This window comes from Leptonychotes weddellii, chromosome 7 (genome assembly GCF_054177405.1).
Source record: "Leptonychotes weddellii isolate Sample4059 chromosome 7, ASM5417740v2, whole genome shotgun sequence".
Lineage (NCBI taxonomy): Eukaryota > Metazoa > Chordata > Mammalia > Carnivora > Phocidae > Leptonychotes > Leptonychotes weddellii.
In genome coordinates, this window is record NC_138375.1 from 85,223,468 (window position 1) to 85,240,542 (window position 17,075).

Below are 17,075 nucleotides of genomic sequence, written 5' to 3' on the forward strand. Positions count from 1 at the left end.
TGCCATAATGTTGAAAAAGACTGATACTCTATGGGCACCTGGGTGGCTCAGTCAGTTAAGCATCTGACTTCAGCTCAGATCATGATCTCAGGGTCTTGGAATCCAGCCCTACATTGAGCTCTGCGTGGGGGCTCTGCACTTAGCACGGAGTCTGCTTGTCCCTCTCCCTTTCTGCTTGTCCCTCTCCCTCTGCACCTCCCTCTGCTTGTGCTCTTTCTCTCTCTCTCAAATAAATACATAAAATCTTTAAAAAGAAAAAAAGAAAAAGACTGATATTCTAAACTCTTATGAGCCATATTTTCTTTAGTCATTGGTTTTAAAAATTATCTCCCCTTCCATCTTGTACCTTGTGCCATAATTTCTACATGACAGTATTCCTGTTATGAGTACTGTTCAATTATTAGTGACTCAAGCAAAGAGAATTTAAATGTTCTGGAAAAGGTCCCTCAAGTAAGTCTGTAACTGACTGGATGGAGAAAGGAAACCACAGTTGACTTTCACGGTTCAGGAGCGTTCTACGTCAGTTTCTAATGTTCTAGATTCCATGAAGCTATGTGATTGCTTCATACGTTTTATTAATTCTGTGATTTCCACTATGCACGCAGAAAGGTAGGAGAACAATGTCCTCACATCAATATCATTTTTTCTGTTTTAATTCCCACTTGTATTTTATTATTGGTAAATAACTTTAAACTCAGTTTTGAATTCTTTTCTCAACACCATTTTAGTATTTCTACAATTCTGAAAATAGCACTTGTAAGGGTAGGAGATATAAAGATGTGGCTGGAGTGATGTAGATTTAGTTCTACCAAGGCCAGGAAGATGGCCTGGTCTGTCTTTGAGCTCCATCCAAATGCTCATGTGCAGGTGTGGGATGCACAGAGCTCTCCTTTCAAAGAAGGACACGCTACCCAGCCATGGGAAGTGTCAGCATCTTTAGGGATGCCTCAGCTGCTAAGAGTCACCACTCCAGAGATCATGTCCTCCTCGAGGCAGCTCTCCTCAGATGAGTGAGACTGGGGGGTATAAAAGCCAGGCCATTTTGGCAAGACACAAGGCACCCTGATGGATAATATTTGCTCTAGAGATCTCTACCAGATTGGCTGAGGCTTTGTCAGGCCTGCCCTGGGGCTGACTTCTTTCTTTGTACAATCCTACTTCTCTTTTCCTTTCACAGAGCTGATGATGCCTAGTAAACATACTGTATTTCACACTCAGCTCAGACTCTGCTTTCAGAGAACCTAGCCTTCAAAAGCAGGCAAGTTCTATAGGATCTGGAGGCTTTTCTGGTTAAGGTCTAAATGATCTAAGACAGAATTTTGGGAAATGTTCCTTATTCTGAATCTATCTATGTATCTTTTTTAAAAATAATTTTTCTTTTGTTTGGTTGTGGTTTTAATTTTTGGTTTACTTTTGTTTGTTTGGGGAGTTTTGATTGTTTATTGGGAAGAATTCTAGGAAGCTCTTTATACATTAAAAACCTGAACAGTAAAATTCTGATTTCCCCAACAACTTCCATTATTATAGAAAAGATGTATTCCCACAGAAAAATAAAATTGGTTCTATCACATGAAGTAATTTATAGTTAAAGGACTTGCACGTTCAATATAAGCAGTAAACTCTCTTTTTCTGTGTGAAATCTATGGATATTTACTTTAAATCTTCTAAGAAGTTGGTCAGATAGATACTCTTTGCCCAATCTTATGAAAAGGACACATAGTTCCAGTTTCCATTTTTTTCCATCTTCAGATCATAAATGATTCTCTCTTCTCCATTCCTTACTACATCCAGCTTGGGTCAGTCTTTCATCAGTTCCCACTTGGATCCTTGTAATAACCCCTCCACTTCCCTGCCTCCATCTACTCTTCCATCTCTCCTTCACAAAACAGAGTGATTTTTCTAAATTGCAAATCTGATCAGGTAATTCCTCTGCTTAAAATCTTCCAGTGGCTTCCCAAGGTTATTCAAGGATTTAAAACCCAGTTTTTTTCATAGTACTCATACAAAACTCTTCATGAATCAGTTCTTTGCTTACTCTCCAGCTTTATCTCCACAACTATCTCGTCTTTCCACTTCAGGCAAATTCCTTATAGCTTCTGAAATGTGCACGATAGCTCTTCCCTTTCTGCCTTTGTACCTGCAGCTCCCTTTGATGAAATGCTCTTCCCCACTTTTTTTAAATTATTATTTTTTAATTTAGCAAAACTTTATTTTTTTTTTTAAGATTTTTATTTATCTGAGAGAGCGTGCACGCACAAACAGTGGAGAGGGGCGGAGGGAGAGGGACAAGCAGACTAAACACTGAGTACGGAGCCCTACACAATGCTGAATCTCACAACCTCCTGATCATGACCTGAGCTGAAATCAAGAGTCTGGAGCTCAATCGACTGCACGACCCAGGTGCTCCAAACTAAACCTTATTCCACAGTCCAGGCTCCATGCAAACATCAAGCAAGCTCTAGGGAGTAGTCCTCCATGCCCCCAGAGTACCCATTGCCACTAACATCTTTCATACCACTTATAAGACCATACTGAAATATAAGACTGTTATATTCCTCTTTAGATTATGAGCTTCTCAAAGAAAGAAACTTTATCTGTAAATCCTCAGCACTTAGCACAGTGTCCAGCTCATGATATGTCCTTAGTAATGTCTTGTACCTTTCTTTTATGGTAGCTACTGCTTCTAACAGATTTTTGCATCCCCTCCATTGCTTAGCAAAATACTGTGTTGCTCAATACTACATACTGTAGGTGCTCAATGAATGTCTGTTGAGTGGATAACTATATTGCTGTTGTTTTAAGTATTACCATTCTACCTTCAATAAATGCTTAAAAGATTCCAATTACCAGGAGTAGCTTAGAAAAACATTTTAAGTGTTGATTGACCAGTAGAAGTCTCTGAAGATTTTATTTCACTCTAGAGCAGTTGCCTGAACCATGAACTACAAGCTAACAGAATTCACAGGAGAGAGACTTTGTCTATTTGCCTAGACCGTCTGTGATATTAGCTATGCAAATAAATATTTTGATTGTTCATTTGGGAGAAGAGGATTACTTGATGACTGTCTTGAAGTATATGCAGGCTTATTATGAGGAGGAGGATGACTTAATTTTTTTCCCATTGCATTGCCGATTCAATGAGGAAAAGTACTTAACATTGTATTAACAGTTAAAGATAAGAATTTCTTTGCTGGAATTAAGGAACATTGTGGAAACTCCCTCTTTGCAGATGTGACTAAATGACATCAAAATTCTTGTTTTCACCTTTGAATCCATGAAATCTGAAATGATGTTATCACAGTGACCAACTGCCACCAATATAGAGAGGCTGTTGAATTAGGCATTACATTCTCTAGTTACTAAATTCAGATAAGAAATAGCAGATACATGCTATTAATATAGGACCATCTTGGGCTTTGCTAGAGAATCACAGTATTATCCTTGCAGTTATATCTCACTGGGAAGACAAGACCCAGGAAAAGTTAAGTTCTAGTAAAAGGCAGTTTATTCTATGTGATATAAATTATAAGAGCAGAGAATTCAAAGGAGTTAGGAGTTGGAGAGGAGTAGGGAAAGTCATGCAGGCAAGGGGAACTGCATGTACAAAGTCATATAGTGTTGACAGATGTGCCAGGTATATTTGAGAGGTAACAGACCACGTAGGGCATACACCAACTCTGAGGAAGAAAACATTCATAAACATTTGCTAAGCACTTATGATAAGCCAAGCTCTTTGCTAGACCCGGTACATGCATTTCCTCATTCAATCCTCATAATAACCCTAACATATAGGAGAAACAGCTCAGTGTACAGTTGATAAAACTGAGGCACAAAGAAGTTAAGTGTCTTGGCCAAGATCCCACAGCTAACGATGGAGCAGGGAAACCAGGTTGTCAGACTTCAACTACTGGAACAAAAATTTGATTCTGGAAACATTAGTAATCACTTCCCAAAGGCAAGGTACACAGTGAGGTAGGAATTGTAAGGCTTGAAAGCAGGGAAATGTCTTCTTCAACAATATATTCATACAAGGCTCATATAAGGCTCAACATGTAGGTATTGTGTAAGCATCTGTGAATGGACAGGCTATTTTCAAGGAGTATATACTCTGGTAGGGAAAACAGACACGCCTAAATAACTACAACATACTGAAGGCTGCAGGTACTGATGAATCAGATTGGATAAAAATCTGATGGGAGAGAAAGTTATCCCATAAGCAGTGAGGGGGCACTGAGGTTTTCGAGCAGGAGAATGACATGATGAAAGCTTATTACTGAAAACTAATCTGCTGACTGTGTGCCACTTATTTCCTTATTGTCAGCAACACTAAGCCACTTGGAACTCCAAGTAAGTTAGATCTGTGGTGATATAAAAGAGGAAAAATATGTCTCTCTTTCATGTCCTGCTCACCAAAATTCTGCTAAATTGGTTTCGATGCTGGAACAATAAATTGGAGTAAGAGCAGAAGCCTAAAATCTGAAGGTGTGCTGATGCTCTCTGTCCGGTCACTATTGTTTCTAAGAATGTAAGGAGCCTCTGGGTTGTAGGGGTAGGGTAAAGGGCTGGAAAGACTGTATCTTGCAAATATCTAAGAGAGCTAGGACCTGAGGTCACTCACGGATGACTGTGAGTACAAGACCAATGCCCCCATGGACTATGCAAGCCAATAGAGTAATTCAAATCATAAACATTTTCAGATAGTGACATGTGATGATAAAGAAAATAAAACAGAACAAGAGGATGAAGAGTGAATGAGAATGGGGGAATAAACACTTAGAAAGGACTCTTAGAGAGAGCCTCTCTGTGGAAATGACATTCCAGCAGACTTGGGTATGAGAAAAAAGACAAACAGCCATGCAAAGAGCAGAAGGAAGAACATTCTAGGCAGAGGAAACAGCCAGGGCAAAGGCCCTGAGGTTGAAAGTTAGAGGAAGACACAGCAGGAACAGTAGGTTTTTGCCATTAGTCACATTCAGAACTCTGAAAAGCATATCTGAAATACTTCCTTTTCAAATATTACATCACTAAAATATTTTAATAATTAACAATTTGATGATTCTCTTATTAACTTTCTTCTTAATATCCAATTAAAATTTTCCATCTGAAAAAAATGGATACTAAAAAAATTAATTTGAGTATAAAATGACAACAAAAAGGAAATAAAAGGCCAAAGATAATAAGGAGTCAAAAATATGGATGAAGGGTTTTAGATGATCACCTTGCGGAGGAGAGGTGGTGGTGATGGTTGGAAATGAAAGGCTGAAAATCATGTACTATTTATTAATTTAATAAATCTCTCTTGATGTCAATGTAATCAAATGTCGCCACAAAATAATGGTCTCCTGCTGCTACATAAACGTTGAGGCCAAGATCTGATGTTTATTTTCAAGACAGGAGACATTGATCCTTCACTAATAGAATATTACAAGTTTATTTCTATTATGCTAAGTAACCAAAGTTGATTTCATTGTTTGATTTGATGGATGTTGTTGCTGTCAGAGTTCAAAATGGTCTGGGATTAGAAGGCCATAACGAGTTTTTTTTCCTAATTAGGCATCCTTGGATTTCATTCTAACATAAAATCAATAAAGGAAAATTTTAGGGATACTTAGTCTCTGGGATCCTTCTTCTGATGCCCCAGGGATTCCAACTATTTGGCACAAGATTGTTTTCCCCTGTGATAAAAGATACTCTAGAGCCAGACAGTGAGTGAATTGGATGGGGCTCCACCCAATTGGAAAGGCAACAGGAAAAGTGATGAGAGGAAAAAGACAGCTACAACAATAGAAGGAGGAAGTGAAGCCAAAAAAAACAAGAGAAGAAGGAAAGGTAACAGTGAACTACAATAATCCACCAGGAAAGGAAAACCCCACAGGAAAAAAACCCCCCCAAAACAAAACCCCAAACAACAACAACAACAAAACAACCCCCAAAGGAATTGCAATCTGCTTATTTAGATGAAGGGAACCAATTTTTTTACCATTTCCAGAGGTAGGACACATATTTACAGTGATCATGTAACTGGAGGGTGATGTAATCCAGAGATCCAAGTCTCCCTTTTCCTAAGCAGAATGTTAATTAAAACAAAGATCTTGGTGTTCAGGTTTTATCTATCACAGATTTCAGGCCACATAGATGTGGGAAATGTGATTAACTGAAAGGAATGAACAAGGTGAAGACTGGAAAGAAGACATGACCTGAGCAATCTAGTAGGAATATGGAGAACATGGATCTCTTTTAAATATCAAGAGAAATAGATTCATACCAAATCACTTCTTTTAATATCCTATAGTGAGCCAAGGTCAAGCCATTTGACAATAGTCAAAATGGGAGGAAATGATGTATTTGATAAAGGCCAAAGCTGAAATAAAGCAGGGTGTGGCTTGGTGTTTCTGATTTTGCCTCATCAGGACGTTTAGGTGTAAGAACAGAATTCATTGCCATTGACCATGCTGAAGCAAGATCCCATAAACCCTGCTTGAGTGGTCCTGCCTGTATTTAATCTAACCTGAATTCACAAAGGAGTTTGTACATCTAGAATCATAGTACATGAAAAAGTAAACATTAAGAGGCACATTAGTGCCTGGCGCATTGTAAAGCTTGATACATATTAGTGTTGTTAATACCTAAGAAGTCTGTGGTGTGGTTTCCAAAATGAAATCTTGCATAGTTGAACACTGCTGAACAATCAAATATTTTTTTAAAAGATTTTGTTTATTTGAGAGAGAGAGAGAACGCTCAAGCAGGGGGAGGGGCAGAAGGAGAGGGAGAAGCAGACTCCCCACTGAGCAGGGGGCCTGATATGGGTCTCAATCCTAGGACCCTGAGATCATGACCTGAGCTGAAGGCAGCTGCTTAACCGACTGAGCCACCCGGCGCCCCTAGACATTTTTGACTTACAAACATAGCAGTTTCATATATTTCAATCTAGTATGTTTCCATGAAACTTCTCTATTTTTGTCACCTTTGTCTTTTGTCAGGGATTGGGGAGGGGGGAAGAACAGGAAGCGGGAAGAGAGAGGAAGAACACGTAAAAGAAGGAATGGAAAGGTGGGAGGTTATGTAGTAAAGCCCTTTGGAGCATCCGGCATAGGGTAGAAGCCGAGGAGATACAGTCCTTTCCCCCTTCTCCTCCCCTGCTCCTCCTCCTCTCACAGCCCTTTAGTGAGCTCTCTAGGTCTTTAGGAAGTTCTTGAGACATGGATGTGACATGTATCTCCTTCTGCCACAAATGACAAATGCTGTTTTTTTAAAAAAAGATTTTATTTATTTATTTGAGAAAGAGAGAGCATGAGCAGGGGGAGAGGCAGAGGGAGAGGGAGAAGCAGACTCCCATTGAGCAGGAAGCCCAATGTGGGACTCGATACCAGGATCCTGGGATCATGACCTGAGCTGGAGGCAGATGCTTAACCGACTGAGCCACCCGGGCACCCACAAATGCTCTTTTAAAATAAAGAAAACAACCAAACTATAGAACAGAGCTGATACCTCCTAAAAGGACACAAGAGCCAAGGCAAGAACAAAGGAAGCAGTGCAGGAAAGTTGGGATACAGGGATAACTCCTCAGAGGCAGAGGAGAAAGTACCCAGACCTGGATTCTTCCTTGACCACCTTTCTCGGCAGACTACTTACTTTCATTACCAGAGTAAGCTCTTTTTCTACCTCCCTCCTAGAACATGAACCAGACAGAAAAGCCAGAGTAAATGGATACAGTATGGCTGAAGCCTCTAATTTCTGGGAACCTCAGCCTCAAACGCTGTACCAAAGAAGAATATTCTATGGGTCAGTGTCCTTGCCCAAAACTCTCCTTAACCCAGAGCAACAACTTAGCAAAGCAACAATGTTAGCCCTAAGTAGTGTCCACAGGATCAGACAGTGATTAAGGTTCTCCTCAAGAACAAAAAATCCCATGAAAGTTAGAGGGAGGATAGGGTAGGAGGTAAGCATAGAGCAGTACTAGCAGATCATAACACAAAAATGTATTATTTCTTAACTTTCTTAACACTGGCCCCCAATACCATAGACGACTTGGGTGTTAGAAGCTGGGTGAGGCTAGTGGAGATTTGTCATGAAGTAGTCAATAGTTCAGCACCATGTGGCAGGGAATCCTTTTAAAATCTTATGCCTCAAGAATTTAGGTCCAAGGAAAAGGACCTGAAGAGTTTGGAAAGCTGATGATAATGAGATTATAGAATTATTTGTCTGACGAATCTGGTTTGTACATGTATAATCTAATGACGATAATGCTAGCAGGTAGCAATTACCACCACAGAATACTTTTTTTTTTTTTAAAGATTCTTTATTTATTTGTCAGAGAGAGCACAAGCAGGGAGAGCAGCAGGCAGAGCAGGCAGAGGGAGAAACAGGCTCCCCACTGATCAAGGAGCCTGATATGGGATTCGATCCCAGGACCCTAGGATCATGACCCGAGCTGAAGGCAGACGCTTAACCGACTGAGCCACCCAGGTGTCCCACCACCACAGAATACTTATAAATCTTCAGGTACTACCATATATAGGATGGAGCCCCAACTGGTTTCAAAGACTGTTTGAGTACCCCTAAATAAAATGGTTGACGTACCCTCTATATCTTTGGCAAGTATACATGACCTTGGTAAGATTGTTTCTATCATATAGCTTACTGTTGGCAATGACTATATTCAGCACCTTAAATATATTTTTAAGTATATTTCTTATATTTATCTTATAAGATAAATAAATACCTGAAATACATTTTTAATACAGCTAAAGAAGTTAAAAATGTATCCTGACCCCTTATACTTAAACTATATGAAGATAAATAAAACACAATAGTGGCATAATTTGTCAACTTCCTTTTTTGCCATACTTCATTGAGAGGACCCAATTATGTTAGAAAATTATGAAAAACAAATGTAGTAGTTTCCCCCCCTCCATGTTTCCATTCTCAACAGAAGGAAATGACACTGCATGGAATGTTGCACAGCCTCCTTCTTGAGACTGGGGCTTTTTTCAAATCCAACAGTGCAAAGACATCATATTGGCATAACCTTAGGAGGTGAAAAACCATTGTGAAGATTTAGGAATGCACTAAAAAAATATAGTAATACTTCTGAATAAAGAACACTCTTTGGCACACTTCCTATTACATAACTTTCAACATTTAATGACAAAAATCCAGCCAGTGAATACTGCAACACTTGGAATTTGTTTTGCAAAATGTGCTAAAGTGTGTGAAATTGCAATACATGGTAGCCCTACTTTTTTCACTTTTCATCATCTTCAGCTTATGTATGATTTTTTTATAACAGGATTATTTTATTTTTTTCCAAGTTACTAAATTTCAAATCTTGATGGTGCTAAAAAGGACTAGGCACTCTAGAGAGATGGAACTGTTTACAACCAGTAGTTCTGTACACTGTCTCTCCTAACCCATTGGTAAATGTTTATGAATAGCTAAGGTGGGACTTTAAAAATCTAGGGCAATAGGTTAAGAAAACACTCATTGCCTCAAATTAACTGATGTTAAACCAATAACAGTGTCAAATAATGTTAATTTGAGGCCCCATTTCATTTATTATTCTGGTATAAGAGACCACATTGCATAGTATTACTGTTGTAATGACTGTGTTCATTGAATTACTTTGGTACATGGCATGTAAGCAGTTTGTGAATCTAAGCATGCTAGTCTCTTCTGCCCAGGAGTGAAGTTTCATATGGTAGTTTGAGTGACAAACATCTCAGAGCTTGCTCACATTCCTCTGTGGAATAGTCACTTTTGAGAGAAAGAGGTGTGGCTTCGTGGTCTGAGAACAGGATTGTCAGCCAGGAACACAGAGTTCTCATCCTGGAACTATTTCTGTTTTCTTTATGGACCAGATCATGCTAATAAATCTTTCTAGGACTCAGTTTACCCAGTTAAAAAAGCTGGTTAGGAAAGTCTAATTAATAGGGATATACTGAGTATTAATAAATGGGTATCTGTTAAATGACTTGAAATGAAAAGTGGTATGAATGTAAGTAAGGACTTTTTTTATGAACTAGTTTATGAAACAAACAAATAATAGAAAAATTTTGTCCTTTGTAAAAATTATGCCAAAACAAGAAAATGTCTTTTAATGAATTTTAATGTTTAAATAGTTCATTTTATTTTTTCTAAATAAGTATTTTCTACTCTAAATGTTTTTCTTTCTCTTTTTTTTTAAAGATTTTATTTTCAAGGAATCCCTACACCCAGTGTGGGGCTAGAACTCACAACCCTGAGATCAAGAGTCTCCTGCTCCACTGATATGAGCCAGCCAAGTGCCCATAAATGTTTTTCTTTTTAAAGTTAACATGCTAGGGCGCCTGGGTGGCTCAGTTGGTTAAGCGACCGCCTTCGGCTCAGGTCATGATCCTGGAGTCCCTGCATCGAGTCCCTGCATCGAGTCCCGCATCGGCCTCCCTGCTCGGCAGGGAGTCTGCTTCTCCCTCTGGCCCTCCCCCCTCTCATGTGCTCTCTCTCATTCTCTCTCTCTCAAATAAATAAATAAATAAAATCTTTAAAAAAAAAAAAAGTTAACATGCTAAGTATTGTATGTGATGTAAATAATTAAATTCACCATTAGTTTCTATTTAAATGTAAAGAAGTAGTTTCTTTGTTCTATATAGCAAAGGGAAATCTTTTCTGAAGTTCCATGCACTATAAGAATATGGATGTTATTAAAGTTTTACAGAAAAAATTAAGATCAAAGAAATGTATAGTCAATCTAGAGCTTTAGCAGGGTGGTATAACAAACTGCCTGCTTTAAATTGATAAAGACTTCTTCTAAGAATAAGATGCAGGTTCCAAAAAGACAAAATTGTGCATATATATACAAACAAAACCAGGGCAGGGGAGAAAGACATAATGAGTGAGTAATTGTGGTGTTCTATATCTGAAAGAATAAGGTAAAAAGGAAAATAAATCAACTTCAAATGCAAATGTTTCATTCTGGTGGCTAGTCAGCATTCCCCTACCCTAAATCCAGCCTCCCAAAATTAATCAGCCTTATGTGTGAGGTTAAAAAACAAAACGAAACAGTAACTTCTAAAAAAATATACTGTGGTTCTTTACAAGATTTAAATCTCCTATCTTTCCCTTTCTTAAAAATGAAAACAAACAAAACAATGGATCTTCAATTCTGTGTCTGGGATCTCAAATTTGGCTGTGAATATGTGTTTCAAATCTCATTAATTACAATATTGGCCCCATGAGATACAGTTGCTGATGCAAAGAACACTCTTTGTACTCAAAATAATTTGAACAAGGGCAAAGAAGCATTTTACTTACATGTGTAAACATTAAGAGGAAAATAAAACAGAGATTGTTCAGATAGCTGCTGAGATGTTTTAATGATAATTGATTTGACTACCACTGAAGCTTTAAGGTTACCATGTATAGGAATAGTCATGTTTTCACTTAGTATATTTGTTGGATAATAACGCTCTTGTGAAGTTAACTCTGACATTAACTTGGCAAGTTCTGAACTAAGACCTTTTAGCATTTTATTCCTTCTAGATACTAAGACCAAATTGTTCTGAATTCCATACCCTACTGTGCAGATCTATTATTTATTTTTTAAATATCAGAAATGATGCCATAACTCAAAGGACTCTTCCATGTAATATATCTGAGTAAAAACTAATCAAATGAATAAATGGCAGCAGTAGACAGGAAATAGCTTCTCTTGTTTTCTCTTTGTTTTCCTTTCTCTTTAGGAAATAGTAAATTAAACCATAGCTATTTGTGGTCTTGTACTATAAGAACACATGTGGTCATACATTTTCATCCTATTAACAAATTTGTTGGCTCAGTGGGTAGAAAGTAAAGTCCTCTGTAAAGATCTCTTAATGCCTTGCATGGGGAGGGTCATTTGCTATATATAATCACAACCTAAAAATCTTGCTCTGAGATCTGATGGTGTCCATTGGCTGTCTTTATTTTTTTTAAAGATTTTATTTATTTATTTGACAGAGAGAGACACAGCAAGAGAGGGAACACAAGCAGAGGGAGTGGGAGAGGGAGAAGCAGGCTTTCCGCTGAGCAGGGAGCCCGGATCCCAGGACCTTGGGATCATGACCTGAGCCGAAGGCAGACGCTTAACGACTGAGCCACCCAGACGCCCCCATTGGCTGTCTTTAAATGGATACTGAAGGGGCGCCTGGGTGGCTCAGTTGGTTAAGCATTTGCTTTTGGCTCAGGTCATGATCTTGGGGTCTTGGGATCGAGCCCCACATCTGGCTCCTTGCTCAGAGAAGAGTCTGTTTTTCCCTTTCCCTCTGTTCCTACCCCTGCTCGTGCTCTCTCTCTCTTCCTGCACCCCCACAAATAAATAAATAAAAAATCTTTAAAAAAAATGGATACTGAAGAGCAGAGTTAAGCAGCCCTAGTAACATATAAGAATCACTTGGGGCTTACAAAAAATACAGATGCCTGCGTCCATCCACAAAATTTCTGAGTTAGTTAGTTTGGGGTGGGGTCCCAGATCTTGTATTTAAAACAAAAGCCAACAAAAAATAAATCCTCCTAGGGTAATTCTAATGTGCCATGACTAAGAACCATAGGGAATCCCAACACCAGTGCAAGGATAATAACAAATTTGTTTTTAGATAACAGTACAAAGCCCACTCTTGGTCTTTAATGGAAAATTTACTTTAGTCCAAGTGTGGGCAGGAGCATGGATTAGCAGCTGCCATAGCTCTCTCCTTGACTGCACTGTCTAAGCAGTCACTTATAGGGAGTGTTCTATGGGTCATGGAGTCTTGAGATGCTGATAATTTTCTGGGTTAAAGCCAATGGAAGCTGATAATTGAACAACAAATTACATATGCTAACTCTGAAGGTAGAGTCTGTAAACAGTGGCAGCCTTATACATATCTGAGCATTTTGAGCTAAAGTTCATCAAAAGAGAGACTTACTTGCTCAGCATCACTCCTTCTGCTTCTTCTGAGTCCATGAATGCCATGTCTCCACCACCAAATCACTATAGTTCATTGTAAACAGAAAGAGGCATTTTGAATTAGAAATGGCAAATTACTTCTCTTGGAAATTAATCAGCTTAAGCCTATGTGATTTTTTTTTCATTTTCTTCATCCTCACTTCTATGGGATGAATTTTTGTCCTTTTAATAAAAGCACTTTTATTTTTCTTAAATCTTTCTATCATAATGTCAGTCCTCTATTGTTTTTGCCATTTTCTTTTGCTATCATATTGTTTTCTTCATTTAATCCTATTTCTTTTATTCTTTTCTATCTTTTTACACTTTACCTTGACAATTAAAAAAAAAATTATCTAACACTAGAATAGCAGGTCCTTCTTCATTTTTTCCCAGTTTTTGATTTATGTTTGGTGGCCAACCCCTTTTCTCAGTCTCTCTCTTTCTTACTAACTGCCCTTCCTTAACCTTCTGTTGATGTTTCATTCCTATCATTTGCTGTCAATGGCCATATAAACCCATTTCTTTCCATTCCATTTATCTCTGTAGCTCCATGTGCATTTTTAGGGTCCTACTACTAAAAGCTTAAAGCTCTGTGTGAGAAATAGAAAGGTGGCTTTCCCAATTTAAATCCTATTTTCTCTCCCCTCCTATAGCTGTTCCATATCTATTCATCCTTTCCTGATGTTTCCCCCAGTCCGACCCCCACCTGCACCCCTCTTCCTCTGTCACTCCTTATTTGATGCCCATGTCTTCTTTCTAACCCCATTTGCACTCTGATTTTGCATCCAAGGATCTCCACAAGATAAAGGATGGAGTTCTATCGGGAACCAGATTGTGTCTCAGAAACTTTCTGCACATTTACTGAAATGGGATTAGGGGCTTTGATCCAGAAATATTCTTAGGCAGCCTTTCAGCTCTGGCACAACTTTGCACACCTTGGAGGAGTGTTGGGGCCTACTCTGATGGACAAGGACAGGGATGTCTTTAAGGCCTTATGTGGCCCTTTCCACTTCAAAGTCAGGAAGAGTAGGCATCACCGACCAAGGCTGGAAAACCAGGCCAGGGGGATGTCTGCAGCCCTTTTCTGCAGCATTTCTGGCAAGGGAGCTGTTGCGCGGTGGGCCACGGGGCTCCAGGCGTACAGGGGCCAGGGTAGGGGGCCAGTGAGGCCCCAGGATTCACGGGCCATCTTTGGGAGGAGGCTCACCTCTAAAGAGGGGAGGCAGGCCTGAGGCAGGGTGTTCCCCTGGGAAGCAGGGCGCGGCCCTAGGGGCGAGGCGACGCCACCCCGGCGGCGCCGAGGGCCGGAGGCACAGTCCCTCCCCAGGAGGAAAGGCGAGTCGCTCTGGGTCGCTCAGACAGAAGGTCGAGGGAACAGCGCGTTTGTCCCTCACCAGCCATTCCTCTGGGAGCAGGGCGGGGGGCCGGGGGCGACACCCCAGGGAGTAGGGCTGAGAGCCGCAGAGATCAGGGTACTGGCGCGGGGTCACAGACAGGAGAGGAGCCGGAAAGGGGGCTGGTGGGGGCTCCCACGAAGGCTGGGGCCGTAGGTCTGTCTGTGTACTCGGCGGGCGCCCCGAAGTCTGGGGCCTCCACAGCTCCAGCTCCGCCGGCTCCTACCAGCGACTCCAGGCCGCACTTTCCCCTCCTCCCGGCGCCTTCTCTCCAGTGAGGAGCCGAGCGCGGGCGGCGCGGGGGGAGGGGCGGCGGCGGAGAGAACAGCCAGTTGTTTAAAATCCTTCTAGAGCAGTTTCTAATTCCCCCCTTGCGCCGGGGTTCGGAGGGGGGAGGGGGGAAAGAGAGCGGGAGGAGGGAGGAGAACGGAGAGGGAAGGAGGGAGGGAACCCGGGAGGGAGGGAAGGAGGGAGGAGACTGCCGCTTAGACTGTAGCCGCCACCGCGCGCTTCGGAAGGCCGGAGGGAGGGGGAGGCCTGTCAGTCTCGCGCGTTGCCTGGGCGAAGGGGGCGGAGCTTTGGCGTGGGGCGGCCAATAGTGGGGGTGGCTGCGTGGGTCGCCATGGGGACGGGGCTGTTCCCGGGGAGGCTGTGATGGGTTGACAGGTGCGTGACAGTGGGAGCTGCTCTCGGCACAAGCATGTACGGCAAAGGCAAGAGTAACAGCAGCGCCGTCCCGTCCGACAGCCAGGCCCGGGAGAAGTAAGTGTCTCCGCTTCTCACCCACCTCCGCCTTCACACGCGCGCACACACACGCACGCACTCGCACACTCTCTCGGAGACACACAGACCCAGACACTCTCCGCCCGGGGAGAGCCGGGGGTGGGCTGGCAGGGGGAGGGGTACACAAGGTGGGGGCGTGCGGTGCGGGGAGCGGCTGTTTCCCAGGAGGTGCTCTCGCGGGGCGGGCGGCCTTGGGGGGCTGCCGGCGGGAGGGAGCGAGTGTGCTGGGGGGCGGTGGCGGTGCTGGTGCCAAGGATGGAAACTTGTTTGGGTGATTGGGGGAAATAACCCGCGGGTTCACCTCCTCACAAAGTAACTTTAGAGCTGGGGTCCGGGGCTGCGGGGACCCGGAGTGCTGCCGAGGGTCGCGGGCGGGGCGGAAGGGGGCAGCTGCGTGAAGGAGGGCTCGCGGTGGGACTATGGGTGTCTGGAGGGGCGGGCTGGGGTCGGGGCAGGCAGTGCGTGGGGCGCCGCGGCCGGGGCTCCGGCGCCTGGGGTTGGGGCCGGGATCGCCCGGCGAGGCGAGGGCGGCGGTGCCGGGCGCGCGGCGGGCGGAAGCCGGGAGCGGAGCGGCCGAGCGGGGCCCCGCGGGGCGCGGAGACGCGCGCGGGGCGCGGAGGGCGTGTGCGGGCGTGGGCTGGGTGGGCGTCGGGGCTTTCTACCGCCCGCGAAGCGACGCGCCGTTCGTGGTGCCCAGTGCCTCGCAGATCAGGGGTGGTCGGCGCCAGTGGCGCCGCTGAAGTTTGGGAGTCTAAGAAGGGCCGAGTTCCCGGGGAGGAAAAGTGTGCTGGCGAGAAGCGGGATCTGCTGGAGCAGGCTGGTGTTTCTGCCTCTCCGGCAGACCCAACTCCGCGGCGGCGGCTGGAGAACTTTTTTTGGAGACTTACTGCCTCCCAAACGTCGGGAGGCCGCGGCTGCCTCGGCGGCGGGCCAGGCGACCCCCGCGGGGCGGTGGTCGTGGGGCGCGCCGAGTGGGAGTTGTGTGAGCTGCAGCGGCCGGAGGGAGGAAGGTTGTCTGGGGTGCGCTGGGAGCAGTGGTCCGAAAAGGGATTTGCCGGAAGGGGAGAAACGTTGAGGTGGGGAGATACAGGTGTTAACTGCGGTGGGAGCCCAGAGGAGGCAGGGGAGAAAAGAGCCCCTCCCGGCCCGGGATGCTACCGTCACGGCACACTGCGAAGCAGGGCTGTTTGCTGCTATTCTTACGTACTTGTAACGGTGATTTGGTTGTTACTAAAAATGAGAGCGAATAGTGACTGTGACCACTGAGGAAGAACCCCTCTTTTCTGTGCAGCAAATCGGTGATTCCCAGTAACCACCTCCTCTCTGAGGGTGAGGCTTATCCTTGTCATTGAACGCTCTCTGCCTTTCCGAGGGGGTTCAGACTGGGGAAAAGTCTGAGAGCATCTCCGAAGAGCTACTTTGGTTACCTTGCGCTTGGAAATAGCTTCGTAAATAAAAACCAAATACTCCAGAAGACCGAGTTTACCTCCTTCCTTTAGGCAGTTAGTAGTCTTCTGAAAGTTTCTTGTGCCCTAGGGATGGGAACATTTCCTAATCTTCGTGTTGGCAGCAACACACAATTCCCATAAGATTTAGGGGTGGCAGGCCTTGATGTAGCAAAACAAACAAAAAAATTTAACGGAGAGATGCTGGTTTTGTTTTGTTTTTTTCCAGAGGTATTTTCTGAGGAGCTACATTTAGGAACTAGTTGATGTGCTGTGAAATATACAAAAGACAGTAATATAGCCTGGTTAAGAAACAAGTTACTAGAACTGAAGTTTTGAAATAACAGCCCAATTTTTGTGCATTAATCATTTGATTGTAATATATCTGGTAAGATTAAAAACAGGATGTTTTAATGATTACAGAGTATTGGGATTTCATATTACTGAGAGTGAAGGAATTGAAATGTATTGAGACATTTGGGAGCGGTTGAATTTGAGAATCAAAGTAATTTTGGA

The 17,075-nt window shown here is 42.9% G+C and overlaps 1 protein-coding gene across 6 annotated transcripts in view; it reads left to right on the top strand.

Moving 5' to 3' along the window:
• The first annotated feature begins 14,935 nt into the window (after window positions 1–14,935).
• Window positions 14,936–17,075, top strand: part of SSBP2 (single stranded DNA binding protein 2) — a 284,354-nt gene continuing 282,214 nt past the window's right edge. For 4 of the 6 annotated variants that reach the window (XM_081826635.1, XM_081826636.1, XM_081826637.1 and 1 more), the window contains exon 1: window positions 14,937–15,093. In XM_081826635.1, the coding sequence (XP_081682761.1) occupies window positions 15,032–15,093 (62 nt within the window). In that variant the 5' untranslated portion in view covers window positions 14,937–15,031. Of the gene's footprint in view, window positions 15,094–17,075 lie in introns of all 6 variants that reach the window. The other 2 variants (XM_081826638.1, XM_081826640.1) reach the window with 2 other exon arrangements.